Source organism: Aulonocara stuartgranti (assembly GCF_965226115.1).
Source record: "Aulonocara stuartgranti genome assembly, chromosome: 19".
NCBI classification, from domain to species: domain Eukaryota; kingdom Metazoa; phylum Chordata; class Actinopteri; order Cichliformes; family Cichlidae; genus Aulonocara; species Aulonocara stuartgranti.
Genome location: NC_138955.1, coordinates 18,083,993 through 18,106,257, shown reverse-complemented (window position 1 = coordinate 18,106,257; position 22,265 = coordinate 18,083,993). Strand labels below are relative to the sequence as shown.

The 22,265-nt window shown below is 40.7% G+C and overlaps 1 protein-coding gene across 7 annotated transcripts in view; it reads right to left on the bottom strand.

Moving 5' to 3' along the window:
* The window catches only part of kiaa1109 (KIAA1109), a 75,511-nt gene that overhangs the window by 50,211 nt on the left and 3,035 nt on the right, over positions 1-22,265 (bottom strand). For all 7 annotated transcript variants that reach the window (XM_082517164.1, XM_082517168.1, XM_082517166.1 and 4 more), the window contains exons 2-30: positions 21,097-21,232; positions 20,318-20,434; positions 18,695-18,773; positions 18,535-18,599; positions 18,162-18,336; positions 17,542-17,623; positions 17,263-17,456; positions 16,655-16,734; positions 16,292-16,442; positions 15,242-15,398; positions 14,742-14,820; positions 12,060-12,151; positions 11,759-11,876; positions 11,481-11,636; positions 10,747-10,844; positions 10,355-10,539; positions 8,182-8,288; positions 7,873-8,081; positions 7,489-7,707; positions 7,023-7,160; positions 5,235-5,411; positions 4,900-5,028; positions 4,184-4,303; positions 3,739-4,067; positions 2,861-3,111; positions 2,382-2,625; positions 1,724-2,215; positions 369-642; positions 130-267 (exon numbers count right to left, since the gene is read on the bottom strand). In XM_082517164.1, coding sequence (XP_082373290.1) covers positions 130-267; positions 369-642; positions 1,724-2,215; positions 2,382-2,625; positions 2,861-3,111; positions 3,739-4,067; positions 4,184-4,303; positions 4,900-5,028; positions 5,235-5,411; positions 7,023-7,160; positions 7,489-7,707; positions 7,873-8,081; positions 8,182-8,288; positions 10,355-10,539; positions 10,747-10,844; positions 11,481-11,636; positions 11,759-11,876; positions 12,060-12,151; positions 14,742-14,820; positions 15,242-15,398; positions 16,292-16,442; positions 16,655-16,734; positions 17,263-17,456; positions 17,542-17,623; positions 18,162-18,336; positions 18,535-18,599; positions 18,695-18,773; positions 20,318-20,434; positions 21,097-21,202 — 4,761 coding nt within the window. In that variant the 5' untranslated portion in view covers positions 21,203-21,232. The remainder of the gene's footprint in view (positions 1-129; positions 268-368; positions 643-1,723; positions 2,216-2,381; positions 2,626-2,860; positions 3,112-3,738; positions 4,068-4,183; positions 4,304-4,899; positions 5,029-5,234; positions 5,412-7,022; positions 7,161-7,488; positions 7,708-7,872; positions 8,082-8,181; positions 8,289-10,354; positions 10,540-10,746; positions 10,845-11,480; positions 11,637-11,758; positions 11,877-12,059; positions 12,152-14,741; positions 14,821-15,241; positions 15,399-16,291; positions 16,443-16,654; positions 16,735-17,262; positions 17,457-17,541; positions 17,624-18,161; positions 18,337-18,534; positions 18,600-18,694; positions 18,774-20,317; positions 20,435-21,096; positions 21,233-22,265) is intronic.

The window sequence follows — 22,265 nt, the reverse complement described above, 5'->3', positions numbered from 1 at the left end:
ACTGATGGTCTGAGTGAATAATGGACATAGAGGCACAATGCCAGCATTAACAGCATTACAGAGGAAATAATACATGTGGACTGAGTCAGTAATCTCACTACATGAAGACTAATACTATAAGATAAAGACCTTAAAGCTTGGGATGGAGAGCTGGTCAAAAGAGCCAGAGCTCTCCTCGCTGGTAGGCGTGTCCAGATCAAGGGGGCGATGCAGCGAAGACTTTGAGGTTCTTTTATTGGTGGGTTGTTTGACAGACCAATTTGAGACCTAGCAGAGGTAAAGTTAAATATAGGGATAATAATCAAATCATAATGTCAGGCTATAGATGAACGAATTTTCCATCAGGGGTGTAATGCTAAAGAATTTACCTGGTAGTGGGCTAGGTAGTTCTGGTAACACGCCATGACGTGAGGCTGTCGAGTTACCGGGCCCGGTTCCGCCATCTTTTCTGCCTCCACTGAGCTTTCCTCCTCCATTGCCAGGGCTGAGACAAAGGAGGCCTGAGATGTGTGGCTGGGCAGGGGCTGAGGCGGCAGTGGAGGGAGTGTAGGAGGCATCGGCAGAGGACGTGGTTCAGTGATCAGCTCCCCATTGAGAACGTACGTGAGGGGACCCTCAACACTGTGGTAGATGGAGCTTCGGCTGTGGCAGGACAAAATATGAATAAAAAGGACTTAAATTAATTTGTCAAGTGATTAAAAAGATGTCAGTGTTTTGGTGCAAAACGGTCTTTCATTTCATCTAAAAGCAAAAATCCTTTGAAAGCTTAGTTGTGAACCAAAATGTTGAGAACGTCTGTGTGCAGTTTTATGCTCTTGAATTCAGCTTTATGCTTTCATAGTTTCCACGAGTGAAACTTTTCACGAGAGCGAATTGATTATTTATGTTTTCGTGGACGCTGTATCAATCAAAAAAAGCGTGCTGAAATCAATGCGAGGGCAATTTAAGGCAGCAGAGAAATGAGGAGGTAGTTTCAGAACGAGAGCGAAATCCAATTTGCGAAACATACCTGCAGTGAGTGGCTGCCGTGGATCAAACATCTCATTTGTTCAAATCCCCTCCATGACGTTCAGCCGTGCATGTATGATTGAATCGCAGTAATAAAATAAAGCTGCACCGTATTCAGCTTCAGGCCAAGTTGCTTTACACATTGATATTTGCAACTAGTTTGGTATTAAAGATAAAAATTGCATAACACGGTTCAAGTATTTTAACTCATAGTTGAATCGAGCCATTTTACAATCATTGTAAAGATTGAAGGTCTTCTAGTTACTTGTTTTTAAAAGGTCTCTGAATTTGCTTCCAACTCCAGCTACCTTCAAACTTCAAGTGAAACCACTCATTCTCTTGGTGTATTTCAACAGAGTTTGAATCTTAACATGTACAATATATAAATTCTTTACAACTGCTCATTATTATTATTTAAAAGGGGCAGCACTTTGAAAGAAATGCAGCAAGGTCAGAACTTTTCTAAACAGGTCATTAATTCATCTGCTCTTAGAGAGGAGAAATGAGAGACTCTTTGATGTTACTGTGAGCTGTCTTCAGTCTACCATCTCCTTAATCCCCATGCTTAACCTTGTACATGATCTGACCATGCTCTTGCTCTCAAATTTTCAAACTCTTTAACTTTGAGAACTTTTGCAAGCTTCCCTGGGGCTTAGCGACATTTGGAGAATATTGCAAGCTCCATTTTCTAAAGTATGTCATCATCTCATCTGACCTGTAGTTCTCCATGTGATACGGTGGCTGCTGAGGCTGCTGCATCTGCTGCCTCCTCTTCTTTTTGCGTCCTGGGTAAGTCCCCGGTCCCTCGTCAGCGCTGCTGATTGGCTCAAAGTCCTCAGCAGCGGAGAAGTAGGCCTCGCTGTCGGCCACTGACATGCTGGAGTCGGCAGAGCGGTACTGATGGAAGGTGTTCGAGTCCGCTGATGGCGTGAAGGGAAAGGAGCCGTAGCTTCTACGCTGATGGGGGGAATCCAAGACGTTCTCATCGCTGCGGGAAACCTCGCTGCTGAACTGCACGCCTCCAGACAACACCGGTGGCGGCTTATCTGTGAAAACGGCCGCCGACAGGCTCTTGGTGCTGCCCAGCCGACCAGAGTGCACAGAGGACTGACGCTTGAGAGGAGAGCAGAGGGGTGAGCGCACTGAGGAGCGGTCCTGGGAGCTGTTGGGTGAGACCGGTGATACTTCTGGGACTTCCCCTAGGGTGCTGCAAAGAAACCGGGGAAAATGCAGCATTCAGGAGGCATGACAGGAAATATATAGAGGGAAAACTTCAACACTTTATATCTAATACATGAACATAACTAGAAGAGTTCAATATTTGGGGTTCAGAATTTTTGGACCACAGTAAATTGCATGAATGTGCTACTCACTCAGCAGGGCTTTTGCCATTCATGGGGAACACGCGTTCCTCTGTGCTTGGCGAGGGGGAATCTCTCTCTCCTGCCAGTAAGGGTAAGGCAGCACTGGAGGAGCTGTTTTCTTCAGAGGAAGAGGCCGAGCTGTGGGATCGTTGGGGCACCTGGAGACTCAGGTGTTGCTGACCATGTCTCTCAGGCAGCTCAGGAGGCAGACAAGGAGAGTGTGTGTCTGTTTTCAGTCCAACCGCCTTCCCTCCTAAATGAGAGGGATTAAAAAATGTATGTACATCAACATATTGCTTATCTAAAACACCCTCAGTCATCGAACCTTGGACAGAAAAGGAAACGCATTCTTCCTGCAGGGTCTTGTTTAGTCAGAGAGGTTCCATTTCGTTTGCTTATGAATTAAAAAGATTGCAATTATTCTTTGTTTTTTTCCTTAAAAGGAGAGTCACTCTTGTTGATAGTAGAAAATAAAGAATAAATCTTACCATCCACTTTGGGCGTTTCCTTTGTAATGATACACTCCCCAGGCTGTAGCAAAGATTGGCCGTAACACATGTCTGACTCGGTGCTGGATGAAGAGAATGCAGATGAGGAGGAGGGAATCAGATCTTCTAGCTTGAAGAAGTCCAGCCCCATGTTGGTACCTCCAAAGAACCTGCAGCCACCGAGGCAGCCACAGCGGTTCCTGTTTCGCTTGTTCCGAATGCTGGCATCCTCTGGCCACAGGAACCAGAGTCTGAGGAAAAGAGGAGTGAATAAAATAAGAGAAATTGAGTAAATAAGAAAAATAGTTTTGGGGCTCTCTTTCTTAGCTGAAAAAAAAAAAAAAAAAAAGGGGGTTTCTTTCCCTGCTGTACGCCTGATTTTATCCAGTCATTCATACTGGGACCTTGACAATAAAATGTACCTGTAACATTTACCTACAGTAATAATACACATGCTGGAATATAAGACTGAAAACAAAGCACTTCACTAGCACTGGTTCCTTAACAGATTCTTAATTATTCCATTCAGAATCACAGCAAGTGACCAAAACTCTAGTCTGATATCATGTTTAATGAGTCAGGATACTGTAAATGACGAAATACAATGAACAACATGTAAATGAGTTGAATAGCTTCACAACTGTCTCAGTGACACATTCTAGAGGAGTGTGATTCAAAGTGTGAGTCAGTCCCCCTCTGAAAAGAAATGTCAGCTTTTACATTCTCCAAAACCTGCAATTATTACTGGTCTCCCATTTATCTCATGGGTGCTAGTGACCGCACTGCTGGAAAGCTGAGATAAAAAAAACAAATTTAACTTTTTTCTTTTTTTAAATAGTGGCTTGGAAAACAAAATGCTTAGATTTGTTTTCTTCTACCTTTTGGTTTGAGCATCGTGCAGTTCCAGAAATTGCCTCTGCACTTCACATTTGGCTGGGTGGTCAGCAGCCAGGGCAATATCTGCCGTGATGAGGTTCAGGTTGACTGCACCCGCCTCCAGCCAGACAGAACGTCGCAGCAAAGGCGGCTGACCGAGACCCAACGGCTGACCCGGACCTTGACCCTGTCCAGCCGGCTGCAGCCTGGTCACTTCAGCGTGTTGTTGTTCAATGTACTGCCGGATGTTTACATCCTGCACCACAGCGCTGATGCCCTCGCCCACTGCCTGGTTGTGCAGGTTACAGTTGGCTACACGAATAATGCCCGTCTGGAGGTGGGGAAGAAGAGAGAAAACAGAGAAGATCCTCAAAAAGTATAGAAAAAGAAACATTCTGAAGTTAAACAGTTATAGCTTCAGAGTTTTGGTTTTTTTACGCTCATTACCTTGATACTGGCAGCACAGCCATGCTCGACAATGAAGAGGTCAACTCCATCCATGGCCAGGCGGGTCATGGTGTACTTCAGCTCCTCGGATGTGCGACAGTGACCGGGGAGGCAGCTCAACTGAAAGACAACCATCATTTAGTAGCAGAAACTTTTGAACCTTTACTAAAAGCCAAGCTGCTGTTTAGTGTTAGACTATGCTTTAAATACTGCTGCACAGCCTGTAGACACAGTGGCTTAGACACTAATGAGGGCTTTTAGGCAGCATTTTCAAAAATATCCTTGTTAGTATTCGTATACAGACAAGACACTTTGTGAGACATGTTCCATCATTTTATACATCATGGTGCTGTGTATGTACAGCTGTTCCAAGCAGATAAATAGATACGGGTTAGACTTTTTTCTCAGACTTTGTTTTTCTGTGAGAAAAAGTGCACTTTCTGAGTCATGCATCATTAAAGAAAGGCTCAAAGTGGTCTCAGTTTATTTTCTGGTCTCATTTGAACATTTCATTTCACAAAGGACAGCTCGGACCAGCATTCAAATCTCACAAAAAGCAGCCATAATGATCTAATTTAGCAGCTTCCAGTAAGCAATTCAGACACACGACTGCTAACTAGTTCAAACCGGAGCCTGACAGCAGAGAAAGTGAAAATGTGTTTAGAAATGAGTCTCAAATATCACGCAGTATTTCATTGTATGCTGTCTGGCTGCACCTTGGCATCGCAGATGCGACGATCAACACCGTGCTGGCAGATGACAGAGGGCTTGGGTTGTTCTAGCTGGAACTCCCGGGAGAACACGTGGAAAAGGAAAGTCTTAGCCCACTCAATCATGCTGGCCACCTAAATAATCACCACGAAAAACAGTAACAAGAAAATAAAATAGATACAGTGATTACGGGGGTTTGAAGCATGAAAAACATTACAGCACAGCACACTCTGACAAGCTTTTAAGTAAAAATTTGCACATTTCTTTAAAATTTGCAAACGCGGGTTTGATTTCTACTGTACTGGTGTTTAATTCCAGTTAATAAAACAGACTCACACACCTGTGGAACAGTGACCCTCCCAGTGAGCCCCCCAGCCTGCATATCAATAAGCCATGCATACTCCAGTGTGTCACTGCCCAGAGGAAGGCCCTGAGCGGAGAACATGGCATGGGCCCTCATCTGTAGGCCAGACAGACTCAGGTGGCCGTCTCTCAACACCCCATCAGCTGTGGGACGCTGTCACAAAAGAAAGGATTTGCACTTACAAAACCATCATAAATTGATATGACACGATGCTTTTTTTCCCCCTAACGTGTAACCTGTGACAACGTTCTTTAATAAGCCTCCAGATTTTCCGTATTCCAGATTTAAAGAGTGCATATTATCTAGCCAAGGGAGGGAGATGAAAACACATTCTCTGTTGAGGATTAGTGAAAGTTATTAACTCAGCAGCAAATAGGATCTAACACAGCTAAAGATTACAAATTCTGTGCAGTTGCACAATATGCAGCTGCTTATGTAAATATGCGGCTATAGCAAGCGCGATTCACATTATGCAACATCTACAGCAGCTTTTATGGTTTTTGAAGGACTGAATTGCCCTTTCAGCCTAAATTTTTAAAAAAAAGTCAGTTTGTTTTTTTATTGCTGACTCAATTAAAATGCAAAGCCATATAGTTGCTTGACTTAAGTGGTTTCAAGTAATATCTGAATAAATTCAAGTTAATAGCAAAATTGCACTGAAAATACTACAAAACACAACTGCTGTCAGTTTAAAGGAAAGAGTGAAGAAATGGCAGAATTTGCTTAAGTTAAAGAACTTTGGCCAAATGTGATTAGTATGAGAAAAGTAAATTACACCACCACCCTGGACGTCTCAGTTTATTGTCCACATTTGGGTAAACAGCTTTTGAAAAACACCTTCCAGTGTGGAGATTTTCACAAACTCAGTTTCTGCATTTACATGTGGACATGACAAACAAAGACTTACACCTCTCCTTATCTGACATCAGACTTTGCACTGTGTTACTGCTCCATCAGGCTGCCAATAGGCCAACATTTCTTAGGGGTTATATCATCACCTGTTGTTTCCTTGACAGAACTTGACAAAGGTGTTTGGATTTTCATGAGGGCAGAGATTCTTAAACTAAAGCTGTATATCTATATTTAGAAGAAGAAGAAGAAGAAGAAGAAGAAAAAAAAAACAAAAAAAAAAAAAAAAAAAAACAACAACAACAAACATATATGTGTGTGGACACTAGGGCTGTGCGATATGACCAAAATCTCATATCCCAATATAAGACATCTATCATCCCGATAACAATATAAATTTTCTGTAAATATTTTAAAATATTTTAAAAACCACAAAGGTAGACATGAGTTGCATAGTATTCACCAACCAGTGATTAAGATCTACTTAATGTATCGAATTAGCCTGTTGTGACGATACTTAATCTTAGCTTGTATAAAAACAATCTGAAGGTTCAGCTGAAATACTGAGAAGTTGAGCAGATGTGCTCTAATGCTGTTTTAACTTCAGTTATTCATTTATGTTTACTCACTATAGCTGCATTAACATGATAAAGTGTAACTCTGTGCTCTCCTGCAGGACAGCCCTCTAAATAGGAATGTGGTCTGGGAGTCCAAAAATAGTGTAGCACTAAGATGCAGGTGCCTTGCGTCACTGAAAGGCGTAGAGGGAGTGAAATAGAAGAATTGTTTGCTGGAAATACACAAAGATGGGACTAGAAGTGTCTAAGACCAATCAGATCTAGTCTAATACTTATATATTTAGGAAACTCCATAAATCACAGGAGCCCAGCGTCAGCAGGTAGGTGAGTCTAATACCTGGTAGTTGTCACTGACAAAGATGTGAACAGGGGACAGGAGCAGCTGAAGCTTTGTCTCCTTGTAGCCCTTTTTCATCTCAAAACACAGCCGCTCCAAGAAGCCGGATGGAGCTTCGGGACCCTCGCTGCTGCAGTGCTGTAGAGCCCAGATACAGTAAGCAAACATACTGAGTCATCAGCACAGACACACACTGATGGAAACCTACTGATCAAAGATAATTAATGTATATTATCGAAGGTATACAATCTGTCTACCTGATGCAAATTTACATTCTTCCATTTTTCTTTTACCAATTAAAACACAATATTTAGTAACTGATTACTGTACTTTAAAAATGGCTTATTTTGTTCGTCTTACACTTGACTGTTTCCCACTGCAGTGAGCAAATGCTTCATAACCATATTCTGTGCACTAACTCTGCTCCCCACCCCTCGTTCTCAACTACTTGTGTCATCAGTCTTACCACTGGCAGCCGGCCGTGAACTTTGTAGAGGTTAATGAGCACGGTGATGTCCCAGGGCCGCAGGTCAAGGGGATGGATGTCTGAGGTTTCTTTATGTTCGCTGTCTTCCATTCCCAGTGGAGACCAGCCAAGGCCCGAGGAAGTAGAAGTGGACAACACAGGGCTCGACACGGCTTCCTCGAAGTCTGTGTACATGTCATCCTCGCCAAAATAATTTTCCTGTGAGAACAAAATATGAGGGGGATTAGAAAATTGTTTAAAAAAAAAGGGCAACTTTTTCATGATTTCATTCCTCTTATGCTTACTTGGTGCTTATGTTATGAAGTGTCTATTAATAAATTGGTTCAGTGACTACATAGTAAGTCATAGTAAGAATTTCGGTACCTTGATGGAAATCAGAGCTCGGAGCAAAGGCCCATAGAGAATTATTTGAGAATCTGGTGACATTTCCATTTCCACATGAAGTCTGTCAGGGGGCAGCTCTGAGGGGTCAGTGGTTGCCCGACTGTGGGGCGCTGAAGCAGATGTGTGAGCCACTGAGGTGTGTTCTGGGGGCCGCAAAGCCGATAGCATGGATTCCTCCATCTCAGAAACTGGGAAAATAATCAGAGCGAGGTAAAACAACAGTATCTACACACGAATGTAAACAATGATGACAGATTTTAAAGAACTCATACTGAGCAGTTAGCTTACATGACTGTTTGAGTTGCTCATCAGCCTTCTGGGGATAAATGGGGTGCCAGGTGTAGTCAATGATAAGCAAAAAGTTGGGCACACTCCAGCAATCTACCCAACCAGATCTGATGTAAGGACGAGAAACACGGACACTCAGAGCACAGTCATAATGCTTTATCACCATTTCAGATGGATTTTACACTTTATCGTTTGCTTCATGACCCGTTCATCCGAGGACACAGCAGACGCAGCAAATAGGTCACGCCTGATTTCTCGGTAGCACACAGCGTGCCGGCTCAGAAAGTATTCGATCGTAACCTCCCAGGGGGTTATTGGGTGTCTGACAGTGCTGCGCCTGTGGGTCATGTATAATAAATGATCTGGATGTTGGTTATCATGTACCCAGTGCACAAGGCATGTGCATGTGCTGCCTAAATAGCAAAGGATCTTTACAATCTCTTTAAACTCCCACTGACCGAGTGGTTTACACATTTGCATAACAAGCCCAGGCTCAATTCCTAGTTTGTCAACACTAATCTCACACAGCTCTAATGTGAGCAAAACACATAACCTGATGAGTTTTGACAAGTAAAGCATTTACTGTACAAAATATCACAATACAAGATAAATTTGAAGCTTGATAAATAGGTAAGTTAGCTTTTAAACCTTGCTACACATCCATACATACATCTTTGTGGGGCTAGGAGTCTAACCAGACCTTCGTCTCCTCAGTCACCTGCACCAACCCCTCTAACTGGACAGAGACTTTCCCATGACAGCCAAGAGACAATATCTCCAGTGTATCCTGGGCAGGTTTGCCACAACTGAAATACCTCATCTGGGGGGCATAGTACTCAGACACCTGAAGCACCTCAGCTGCCTCCTTTTGATGTGGAGGAGCAGCTGCTCTACTCTGAGCTCCTCTCGAATGACCGAGTTCTTCACCTTACTGCTAACCGAGAGCCACAGATACCCTTTGGTGAAAGCTCATTTCAGCAATTTCTTTCTTTCGGTCACTACCCACAGCTTGTGGCCGTACACGAAACAATAGATTGACCATTAATCGCAGTTTCTCTTTTCCCGCTCCGCTCTCTCCTCTCCACCTCAGACCAGTACAATGCTTGGGTAAGGCTTACACATATAAGAACATTTAGATAGTACAGCAGCAGCACCCCACTTCTTTATGTCATCAGAAGAAAACAACATCTGCACAGAAGGTAGAATCATTTTGGAAACAAGTGCTGTGACCAGATGCAGGTAAGAATTGAGGCACTGTATTAAAACAAAGCTCCGTGGGAAGAGAAAAGGATAACAGTTGATGACAAGAACAGTTTGCTGCCTTTTTAAAAATGTGGGTATAAAATCTTTGAGGTTGTTCCACAGCAAACAAAACAAAAAGGAAAACATGTATCACGCCATTTCTGGATTCAAATCTTAATTCATGCAGTGAATAAACTAAAATAAATAAATAAAAAGAAATGGCGTAAAGAAAAAAAAAGGAGACCTCAGAATCCCCCATCACCTACTTCAAGAAATACAAACTGAAGCTTTTGGAACAGCCCGCGCATTACTCTGCTTTGAACATCACTAAAAATTTGATGTGCAGCCCTTAAACATGTGCATGCAAGACACCCTAAAATATCTCAGAACACGAGATATGCAAGTAAGAGTGGTGATATTTCCTAAATCGAGAATAGAAACACCCTCGGGGGTTAAAACAAAAAAAAAAACAAAAACAAAAAAAAAACGGAGGGTTTGCGAGATGTGATATCTGTAAGCTATCCACGCTTTTACAATTACTGTTCATGAAATAACAAGATATGACTGCAACAGTGCAAGGCTTATTTTTAATGTCTGTATTTACTACTTTTGACTTAAATGGCACACAACTGCAGCTTCATCTTGCATAAGATGTATTCATGCTTCTCAAAAGGTCCCTTTTCTGAGTAGAAACGAGCTCCATTAAAACAAAGTCTACTTCATGTCACTTCAAACCAACATGGCAGCAACAACTGATCAGACCACAGCATGAAAAGTGCAGGTTAGTGCTACTCTTACTTGAAATTACCACCTACTATCTTTTTACCTCAGAAGTAAGAGATGTTACGGTGGTGAGTCATCATACTCTTTGCTAACGCACTCACTTTGTTCCCCCACAACTAGAGAGAAATGATTCCTGGCCTTAACTCACTCTGCGCGGGTGATGTTCCTCCACCTCGACTTGGCGGCTTTGGGAGGAGGAGCTCCTTGATTCTCCCCCGGCATGAACATGTCTGGGGGCAGCTTCATGTTCTGGTAGTCTTTGGCCAGGGTGAGCAGGGGGCAGCGGCTCGGATGGCACTCTGGCAGGGAAAGTCGCATGTCTGTATCTTCCGCCTGAGGAGGACAAAGTACGCGAACATTAATGCACCTACACATCTTCTGGAGTCACATTTGTGAGTAAAGAGCAAATAAATCTGTATCTATAAAATACTGCTTTGAAATGTTTTTTAAACAAGAAAATCCTTTACAACTACATAAAAAAAAAAATTGTTCTCTATTGGATATTTATTTTTGGAATAAACTATAAACCGATTCACTCACCTTTAAGCTGAAGCGGGTATGGCAGGTGGTTGGAACAAACTCATTGAAAGGCAAAGTGAAGTCTATATTGAGCGTCTCGCCGCAGGCTGCTAGGTACACTATAGAAGATCAATAATGCAATTGATTAGTTTGCTGTCCTCCTAGGATTAAGTAGAGTATACATATACTGTAAGATGTATCATGACTTAATAGAGTTAAAATGCCTTGGACATTAGCTGCCAACGTTAAAGAGGTACTAAAGCGTCGATTGCCTTCGTGCTCTACCTGGATGTTTTTCTTATACTTATCTCACAGCGTAGACACGACAAGCATAAACAGCAGGTTTATTTGACACACTGTAGAACTGTATCACTGTTATTACAAAGGCTCTGTGTTATTTCAAATACACATAACTTCCTTTAAAATGACACACGCAGAAAGGTACAGGACATCGTTAAACACATTTGCAGTAAATATTCAGTATGAGGTTTTTAAACTTCTAGGCTTATCTAATTAAGCATCTAAAACGCCCTATCAATCTCATCTTTTTATAACCGTACAGTACCCTTCATTTCATTTTAACTACTTTAACTTGCCGAGAATGAATGCTCGACCCGTAAAGTGACAGTTACTCAATGGCTGCAGCACCTCCAGAAAGCACAACTGCTCAAGATGTTTTTTAAACAAATTAAAAGTGATTTCTTGAAAACATTTCATTTAAAATGAACATCAGCTGTTCGGTGGATCTGTCTTACCATTCTCCTGTTGTTTGGTGGAACAGTCAATCCAGTTGTGTTGGTTTGCTGCCCAGATCATCTCAAACTGATGGAAAAGGATCTTGAACTTCCAGGAATACGGCACAAAAGAGTAGATATCGGGGGCGCTGTCACTCGCCCAATCCTGGATCAAATCTAAAAAAGAAAGGGAAAAGAAAAAGTGATTCTCGTAGACACATTTCTTTCAAGATTGTTTGGGATTTCCTGATGTGTCAATACGCACATGGCCAAATAAAAGAATCTGAAATCTTGCTCACCAGTGAAGAAGCTTTTCTGGGCGTAGATGAAATGGTACGTGGCCTTGTACACCTCAATCTCACACTGCCACGACTGGGGCATGTTCCATACCCGGGGGTAGCTGGCTATCACGTGGAACTAAAAAATAAAAAAATGGGAAAGACAAAACAAATTTTAACCTTTGAGGCGCCTTGTGTGTATGCAACACTGGTGTCTGCTTTGGCTCCGCTCTCCTTGAATGCTGAAGGAAATGTAATAACTTTCGAGAATCTCTCCAAAACGTCAAATGAAAAGCTTCGTTGCTGATTGCCTGCTACTTACAGCCAACATCTCAGCCTCCAGAAGGGTCCTGTACTGCATGCTGCTGGTGGTGTCCACATGAAGCAGCTGACCTTTGATGGTGGGAGAGTATCCTGAAGGCAAAAGCAATCATCTTTCAAAAGCTAGACCTACGGTTAAGTTCTTGGAAACACTGTTATTTACCAAAGCTGCTTATGTTAACTTCCGGGAACAGAGGTGAGCACTGACATAATTTCATCTGCTCTGTGTGACAAATCGTTACATCTCAAAAACTATGGGTGCTTTCAAGGTGAGACAAAGGTTTGGCTGTGGAGGAGTTTTATAATGTTGCTTTAGTTCATTGTCATTCGTTTATGCAGTTTTTCAGTCGTGCTGAGGTCTGAACTTTGACTGGGCCGTTGCAACCTTGATTCTTTTCTTTTTTAACTTGTAGTTTTACAACTGTGGTGGGAATGACTGTCCTGTTGCATGACCCAGCTGTTTGATGGCCTCACATTTGACTCTAGAATACTTTGGTATACAGAGGAGTTCATGGTCAACTCTATGATTTCAACGTGGCCAGGTCTGATTGTCCTTTTTACTCAGTACAAAACAATGATTCTGAATGATAAAACCTTAACTTTACAGTTACACAAGTCCTAAAGCAAATAGTTGTTAACAATGTTCCTTACAGGCCATGACTTAACAAATGTTGGCAAGCCTCAGTCTGTGTGCAACGCACAGAAGAGAGGAGCTGAGTAGTTGCAGCTTAGCATTGCATGGTTAACCTCACATACACCAATAAGTGATCACTTTAGGCAATCATTCAGCAATCTTTAATAAGCGATTAGTCATTTACTAAATAAGGAAGCAGGAGTTGAGTTAAAACAACTGTTATTTACTCTCGTTTAAATGTCTTCATTTTGTTTTTCAAACTATTTTTATATTTGTGAAATCATTCATAAGATTAGTGTTGTAATAAGATGCATTATGTAACTAAACTTTGTATTTAAAAGTTTAGTTACAGAAAAAGGAAAAGAAAACAATCTCTAGGTCTTAGTAAGCTGAGTAATATCACAAAACAAAAGTGCACGTAATGTAATTTTAGAATTTTTACAGTGCAATTTATAAGAATGATTTCCATAATAGTAAACCTACACTCTACACACTAACGTACCAAAGATTTTAATAGTTTAAATCATTACAGCCCCTAAATTGAATTTAAATTATATGGAGGATGTTGCACAATTTACTACATTGGTTCACTTTAAGAAAAAAATCATGTTTAGGAAAAAAGTAAATTATGATTTATTAAATAACTGCCAGCAGAAACTGCAAAATTAAATTTAGCACACTTAAACATTATTGAGAAATAGGGCTGCCACGATTAGTCGACTAGTCACGATTACGTCGACTATTAAAATCGTCTACGACTAATTTAATAGTCGACGCGTTGTTTGAAGCTTTGTAAGATCACAAAAGATGCAGGAATGAGTAGTAGGATTTAAGAGTGTAATAACGGACTGAAACAGAAGATGGCAGCACTGCGTGTACAAGGATGCCAGCTGCCGTTAAACCCCGAAGAAGAAGCTGTGTCCCATAATTCATAGCGCGGCCCAGAACAGTTGTCAACAATGGCGACAGCTAGTTAGTTTTAATATTACTCTTATTATTCTTTTTGGGTCACAAAGTAAAGTTTAACATATTTTCAGGCGAGAATGTAGCTGTGTAAACCTCAAATATCTGCTCAGTTTATCAAGACACCACGTATTTGCAAAAGCGCTCCGACGTTTTCGGAGATGTCTGTTACCCACCAGCTCGATAGCTAGCCGGGGTTCAAGGCTCACTAGAGCCAGTGAAAACACCGGACTCCCGGCAAATCGTTTTCAAACCCACTGCCGTCTTTCGCTACTCAGGTGAAACATATATGTCACTTAGATAACTTACAAATGTTATTGTTTGGCTTTTTTCAGTATTTTATTTGTTCCTGAGTAAATCGGTTTGGCTGAGATTAAAGTTGTAGTTTTTACACAGCTGAATAAACGTCAAGCAGACAACTGATTATCAGAAGTGTGAGATGCTCGAGAATATACTGTGCTGTTATATTTTAGATCGCAAGGAGCAGACGGCTCAGTTTATTAAACTCCACCGAAACAATCTGCAAATGTAATTAACATTTAATAAACTATCATTTTGTCTTTATTTTTAGTTAGCACATTCCTTAAACACTTAAAGCTGTAAGCTAATGATAGTTATATAAGAGCAGATGCATGCTGGTGCAATAAGCTGTACGTTTTATGTCCAATAGATGCATGATCTGATTAGTCGACTAATCGCAAAAATAATCAGTGACTAGTCGACTATCAAAATAATCGTTTCTGGCAGCCCTATTGAGAAATGAATTTGATGAATATCAATGGTAATAAATATCTGAAATAATAATAAAAACAGAGATACCCTCATCTTCATCATTAGCCATACTATAAGCAGCTTGAAGAATCCATCGCTGTACACTTAAATGAACTTCTAGTGAGATCTGATAAAGCTGCTTATCACAGTAGCAGTTCAGCCATTATTAAGTGTAAAAGATGATTACTACATGATGAGAAAACTGCTGCGTGCGTCTACATTAACCAGGGCTGACCTTGAGCCAGGGGGATATTTGCTGATGTGAACACTCATACTTTGGTCTACTGCTGTTATTTCAGTGAAACACACACTTACCATTCTCTCCCACAGTCATGGGGATGTTGACTTCCAGGTAAGAGCCTGCACCTACATTCACATGAATGGCATTGGTTTCCTAGTAACAGGGATGAAGACGTATCAGAAGAGAGAGAAAGCAAGCAGCAATATCATACATGCTGTCAAATTATGAGTGGGCGCTTCAGAGAATAAAAATACAAGAAAGAAAAACATCACCTAATCTGAAGAGAAATGTGTTCAAAAGATGTAATAAAATGACAATCTTTCCTGACTCAAGCAATTTTAGGCTTTTATTCAACGTGTATTAATGGTGTTATTTAGTATGCACTTCACATGCTTTGTGAAGATCCCTGCACTGCTCCAGGAAGAAAATATGAAAAAGCATAAAACATGAACCAATATCAATAGCTCAAACATGGTGAGATATAAAGAGGAGAGGAGAACAGCAGGGAGACGAAGACAGATCAAAGAGTTTGGCAGGGGGAAAAAAAGCAGACAGGAGAGAGAGCAAGAGTCACCCTGTTTTTGGTGAAAAGCAGATCGATGGTGGCGTCAGCAATGATGTTCATGCGAAGCTCGAAGGCCTGGATCTGCCTGGGTTTTCCCGGCTGTGCCACCTCAGTTGCCTTCATGGCCTGGTAGTCTGCAGGCAGGAAGAACTTCCACAGACAGTCCCTGAAGAAGGTAAAATCATATTATAGAGCCAAGTCTAAATACTTACAAGTGTGAACTAATCATACCATCGGGGTGTTAGAATAAAAGACTTGATGACACCCCCCCCCTTCAACCAGTTTCTACTGGCACATCTCTAAACTAAACTGTCCAGTAAATCAGGAGTTTTCTTTCTGTCATCAATCAAAACCAAACCCAATCAGTTTTGATTGGCTGCCTTCCAGAAGCCAGCCCTCTGCAAATACTGAAGCTGGATTTAATTTCTTTCCTGGTTCGTGAGCAATAGGTCATCATCTCAAACACATTCATTCATGTTTTAGTTGGAATGAAATCTAAAATATGGAAGTGCATAACGACCCTGAAAACAACTTCAGCAACCAAGCAACAAAGAGCTTTTTATGTGTACACAGGAACAGTAAGGATTTCACATAATGTTCAGAGATTTAAGGCAATAAAGAGATGGACACAACATCAGTGCGCAGCCTACTGCTTGCAGACGTTTTTAATGCCTAGTACTTTGTGATGGCCTCCACAGACAATCTCCAACTTCTTGGTGTGCAGCTGATGACGCTTTTACTCGGTAGCCTTGGTGAGCTCAACAACACATGAAAAGGAGTTATGCTCCAGTTCTCCAGTTCATACCACATCACTGTAAATATGCTTGAAAGTATAACTGAGCCAGGATTAATATGTCTGGGCAGCTCACCCAAGGAAATTCTGTGTGTGCAATAATAAGTTTGTGGTATTACAGTGACAAAATCCTGAGCAGGACCTGTATGAACTACAATTAAAAACAGAGATGTCTTTAAAACTAATACCTCCAACTGTCAGCTTGTACTCTAAAAACCTATTAGTTCAGGTTTCATGCTGATTTTGTTTTGTCCATCTGTGCTCACCTCTGCCGGTCTGCCCAGGGCCCATAGTTGAAGTCAGTTCCTTTCCCACAGACGATGTCCAGACCCCAGCAAGGAGGCAGGTCCTGCAGCTTATCATCCTCACTGCTCGTCTCTGCTTCCTCGCCACTCTCCTGCTCGACAGGAACCAGACCTGGACACATACACAGTGAAAACGTCAAAACCTGGGTATCAGCAGAAGGCTGAACAAAAATACACAACTGCACTAAAAACAATCAAGAATATACTTTAATAGAGACAGCATACTGGCTGGCAAATTTTACATTTAGTGTCAGCAGCTATCAGTTATTCATGTTAATGTCTTAGCACAGAAATCTCAGCGGATGTGTGCATGCATGAGCTTACCTGGTTCATCTTGGTAATAGTAGATGTCAACATCATTGGACTGCATCACAACAAAGCCCTCTCCCATCAGTCTGGGGGGTCTAGATGAGAAATTCACAAAATGACAATTCGGGGGCAAATATGTTAAAGAGAGACTTGGAACTCTGTGGCCTATTCTTCTATACTGTAAACCCATGATCTTTAATGCAATGCAATTCAGTCTCAGTGTACTTGAAAGAGCGACATTCACTTGGCAGCGTAATTGAGTAAAAAACAGCAGTCATTAAAATAAAATTATTCCAAGGTAACAAAAATCTTCTACTTGTGTTTTGTACAAACTAGATGAAAAATACAAACCCAGTCTCATCCTGTCTGTTCTTAAGATTCACACCATAGATATGCATGCGGCAGGATAGATGAGAAGCACTACGGAGAACTAGCACTAGTCATTATAATATGCTTAAAGAAATACGTGGAAATAAAGAAATAGGATATTCTTCAAGCCGAGTTATTTTTTGGGCTACAACTCCTCTAAAAATGCTTTGAGGTAAAAAGTTTTATTATCAACAACACTGTAAACAGAGAAATACTGTTTATGTGCTTATCTTTGTTAGATGACTTGAACTCACTCGTCATTCTGCATGCCCAGGTAGCGAGGACTGGGAACCAGCATGACCCGCACATTCTCCAGTGAGCCTTTGACAATGTGCATGTACTGGTCCAAGTGGCTGGAGGGAGGTTTGGTGGCATACGTCAGGCAGGCATCCTCAAAGTTCATGCACAGAGTCTGTGGAAGGTAGTGGTTCCCAAATGCTAAGCGGCCCTACAAGACAGCAAACACACATTATTTTTTTATTAAATTGTATTACATGCCTCTAAAAGGTTTTGAGATGTTCTTAGGTACTTACAGTGCTGATGTTAACTTTGATGACGGGAATGAGGGACCGCCAAGATGATGAGGGATCCTGACTTTCAGCTTTAATGTTGACACTACACAAGAAACAGAAGACAGTTTCACAATCTTTAAGTAGAGGTGTGATTCTAGTCAGTTCAACTAATTTGACTGTCAGCAGGAAACGACAGTAGCTCTGTTCTGTCTGCACTTCTAATCCACTTGGTAACAACAGATAGAAAAGGGTGTGACATTATGCAACTTTTTCAGCAGCTGTTTATCATTCACAACCACTGAATGTGCTCTTTCACTCATTTCTGTTCTGCTGAACTGAAACCATACAGACATGCTGAGAAAATATAAAAAGCTGTACTCCCAAAAATATTATCACAATTAAAAAACAAAATATACACTTTTTTTTAAAAAGGTAAACAAGCATTTAGACTGTTGCATGTGTTCTTTTTGTTTCAGATATAGCTAAAAACTGACAAATCATCCAAAGGCATTTTTATTTGATTTTAAGGTAACACAACTAGAGCAATTAACAACTTAGAAACTTCAAATAAGACTCATGTCTTACAAAGAATTTCAACACTGGATAAAAAGCAAAGTTGCCCGATGATGCCGTAGTTATACCTTTCCAGTGTCTTGTTTCTGTCCTCTCGCCCCCTCTCTTCATCTTTTTTGGGCCTTTGAAGCGTGGGTTCCAGTCCAAAGGTCTCCTGCAGTCGTGCGTAGAGGTCAGTCCGGTTATAGACATGGAACTCAAAGCCGTTGACAGTCACGTAAAGCCTCGTCTCTGCCTTGGGATCTGATGCAAAAACAGAGACAACTCAGAACTCAAGGTGATGTTGCCACATGAAACTAACTCAGTTAGAAAAGTTGCATCTTGATAGTCAAACATAGATAACCCAAGATTTCCAATATATACATATATTTTTTCTGTGGTGGACTAACATATGCATTTAAAAGTTTAATCTAAGCAGTCATCAAATACTTCTCTACTCACCATGTTGTTTCTGTTTTGGATTATACATTTTCCACCAACGAAATATGAGAAAGCCATCCTGTATCCTGTAACACACACAAACAACAATCAGCATGCAAATTATAAGATAAGAGTGGGACGGATGGAGGAGAAGCAACAACAGAAACATCGGTCAGATTACCTGATAGACATGTCTTGGTTGATGTAGTAGACATCTCTGAACATGACCTTCCCTGACAGAACAGAGAAGGAGAAGGAGCCTGTGCACAAAGGCAAAGTTGAACAGTGTAAGCATGTTTTAAAATGGCAACATAAAGTGTTGGTTTTACTATTAAACCGTACTAGTAACATCCTGCAAATTTCTTTGGATTTGATTGCAATGTCTTCAATTCAAGCTTAACCAGTTAAATGAATCATTACAGGTGTGGGATTAGAGCTCTGGGTAGCTCCCCAACTGGGTCTAGACTGGGTCTAGAGAGTATTTTAAATTCAGGGAATTTAAAATAGAAAGTAGCTCGTCCACAGAAGGACTGGTAGCTCCCCTTACGATAAGGGTTCAGATCGCGCGAACAGGTGTGGGATTAGAGCTCTGGGTAGCTCCCCAACTGGGTCTAGACTGGGTCTAGAGATTTTAAATTCAGGGAATTTAAAATAGAAAGTAGCTCGTCCACAGAAGGACTGGTAGCTCCCCTTACGATAAGGGTTCAGATCGCGCGAACAGGTGTGAAATGTGTGTGTTTAGTTAGTTAGTTTGTTTTAATCAATTTTAAATCATGCTTTTTATTTGTTTTTGTTTCTAATGTCTCTGTAAAGCACTTTGAATCACCTTGTTGTTGAATTGTGCTATACAAATAAATTTGCCTTGCCTTGCCTTACAAAACTGCAATTACAGAATTATAAAAGCTCTGGTACAATAACAGCAGCATGGGTGTTGCTGGGATATTTAATCGCACTTTCACTCTTATCAAAGAGAGAGAGAAAAAACACCCCAAAAACAATCTTAATTACGATCTAAATCAGCAAGTGGGTCTGAGTCTGTCACTGAGTGAGAAGGATGAATTTGATTTCCTGTTAATAATCTCTTTTGGCTCATAACATGTCTTTCTCAGTTTCAATTACTTCATGCAAACAGAGCGACAGCACCTGAGTGCTTCATGCATTATCATCCAATGTAAAGCTTCCTCACACTGGTGAAATTCCTTTCCACTGACTGACGAGACAATGTCTAACTCGCTCCAAAAATCCACACAGAACCACAAAGGCTAATGCCTTCCTGTAAATTCATGCAGGATTGAGTTGAAGCTAAATGATAGCGAAACACACCTGAGGCATGTTTGAACCTGCTTAACACCTGACACAAATATGTCAGTAAAAAGTATACATTCTCTTTATCTGGATAGAAAAGTCAATCGCAAACAAAAGGGTGACTGCTCAGTTTGTACCAGCATATGTTGGCAAAGAGATGTCAACTACGCCTTGCTCTTCTCATTAAACTTTCATGCTGCCTTTGTTGTCATTTTGCATTTCTCATTCATGCTGTCAGTCAGGTTCAAGTTTGTGTTTAATTGATATGCGTTTTTGAAAGAGAAGCTCACATCCTAAAAACTAAGTAAGGTTTCATTGGATTGTGGATTGTGTCACCCATGTTTAGAAAGTCTGGTATTGTTTGCTCAGATGCTGTGGATATAATCACTGAGAGAACCTGGCTCATCATGAAATATTCAGCAGATTGAGTTAACGCCTTCAACTGAACGCTTCCTCCTCCCTATTCATCACTGTGCGACAGAGCTCCTGATGAACACACCGATGTGAATGTAGCCATCCTTGTAGAGTCTGTTGATGATGAGGGTGAGAATGAGGCCAATGTTGCGTGAGTTGTAATAAGTTAAATAGATAATCCATCCACAGGACAGAATGGTGGCTGAAAGGGGAAAGAAAGAACATGATTTCAGTCAGTAAAATTAATTTTAAGAGTTACAGAAGCTTCTGTCTGCTTGTAAACATAACAATTTAGTAGGCCAACACTTTCAAATATAATCACAATGCTTGATTAATCTCTGTTGGGTCAAATTCTGCAACAGCACAGCATGAGTACTAGTAACACATTAGGAACCCCACCTGAAAGTACTCTGTTTCCTTAGGCACTATAATTGGTAATGCAGATGGAATTCATATACACTCCATTTCACCTGCTTTAGTGCAAATTCAGGTGAACCTGCTCTTCTCTATAAAAAGATGGGGTATATATTCCTTAATGACTGAATCCAGACATGGATTAAGCTTAAATTCAAAGGACACCTGCTTTTAAAACATTTATCTAGGACTATACTCAGTCCTAGAGCTCAGTACAGCAAAATGTCCAACATGTCAAGAGAACACATAAACGTACTGTAAACTGAGCTGAATCATTGCTATGCATTCAACACCGAGTATAAAGGCCAAAAAAATGCCCTTCGTGTGCAGTGAAGTGAATTAAATTGCACTCTCATAAAGATGCATTGACTGAAATAATATTACTGCTGCAAAGCCAATATTTGGAACACATACAAATTAAGTGTCTCCATAAAATTTTTAACTACTGACCAACAAGAAGCCAGATGAAGTTGGAATCATGCTTGGTAAGGAAATTATCCAGATCCACAAAGCTGGGGAAGGTGCTTTCATTGGTTTTGGCAGCATGTCCATCCATGGCTACAGGCTCGCAGTCAGGTGTCTAAAACTGAAATGATCAAATGTCAAATTAGTTTCACTGGCACATGAACATGTTTAAGTATGCAATGAACTACATCACTGCAGAGAAAGACAAATGCTATTAATAGTGACTTGTTATAACCATCATGCAGATAAATACAAGATTAAACTTTTTTTTTCCCCTTTAGAAACGTCTCTGCATCCGCACAGCTGCCTCCTCAGGGGGGTGAGTCAACAACTTAAAATTATTCTTGGAAATCACAGGAACTGTTTTGGTACATAGAGTTCCAGATTTCCAGAGGGGCCTTCCACTTTCTCAGTGCACAATTTGAAAGCCAGCATCTGTGGAAGCACGGGATGGTATTAGTGGTCACTACATGAACATTTTGCACATCCGTGAAGAATAAATTCTGAACAAGCTTTGGAAGTTTTAAAGAAATACTGGCATCCAGATGTCTTTTGTAGGCAATGGCTTGAAACTTGTTCAAACTATATTCTGGATGTTATGAGTCTGAACTGCATGCCTAGACTTATTAAGAGCTGAAAAGTTTAGACTCATTGTGAAAAAACAACAAAGGAAGTCCTGAAGAGCAACTAAGATCCTGTTTACAGTCTTGCTAAAATCAGCAATAATGCAAAACACTAAATATGTCTGTCACAACTGCACCACACTCAAAATGATTAAAAAAAAAAACAAACAAAAAAAAACCCCGATGATAATAATAACAATAATAATTAAGTTTCTGGCTCTAATATGTTTTCCTTTAAAATTCTTTAATATAGAGTTTAAATAAGTCAAAAATTTTTGCTTTTCTGCTTTTATTTCCATTTTATAGTGTCTTAACTATTTTGCAAACTGTGTCGTACATAATGATAAATGTGCGTTATCAAAACTGCTGCATCGACACAGCAAGTTACATGTTAGAACTACACTATGTCTACACTGGCAGGGCTGCATCATATTTGGCATAAAATTTGCATCACAAAATCTGGCAGATTAATTTGCAAATATGATTCTGTAAAAGAGAAATAATAAACAAGATTGGCGGGCAAAAGGATCA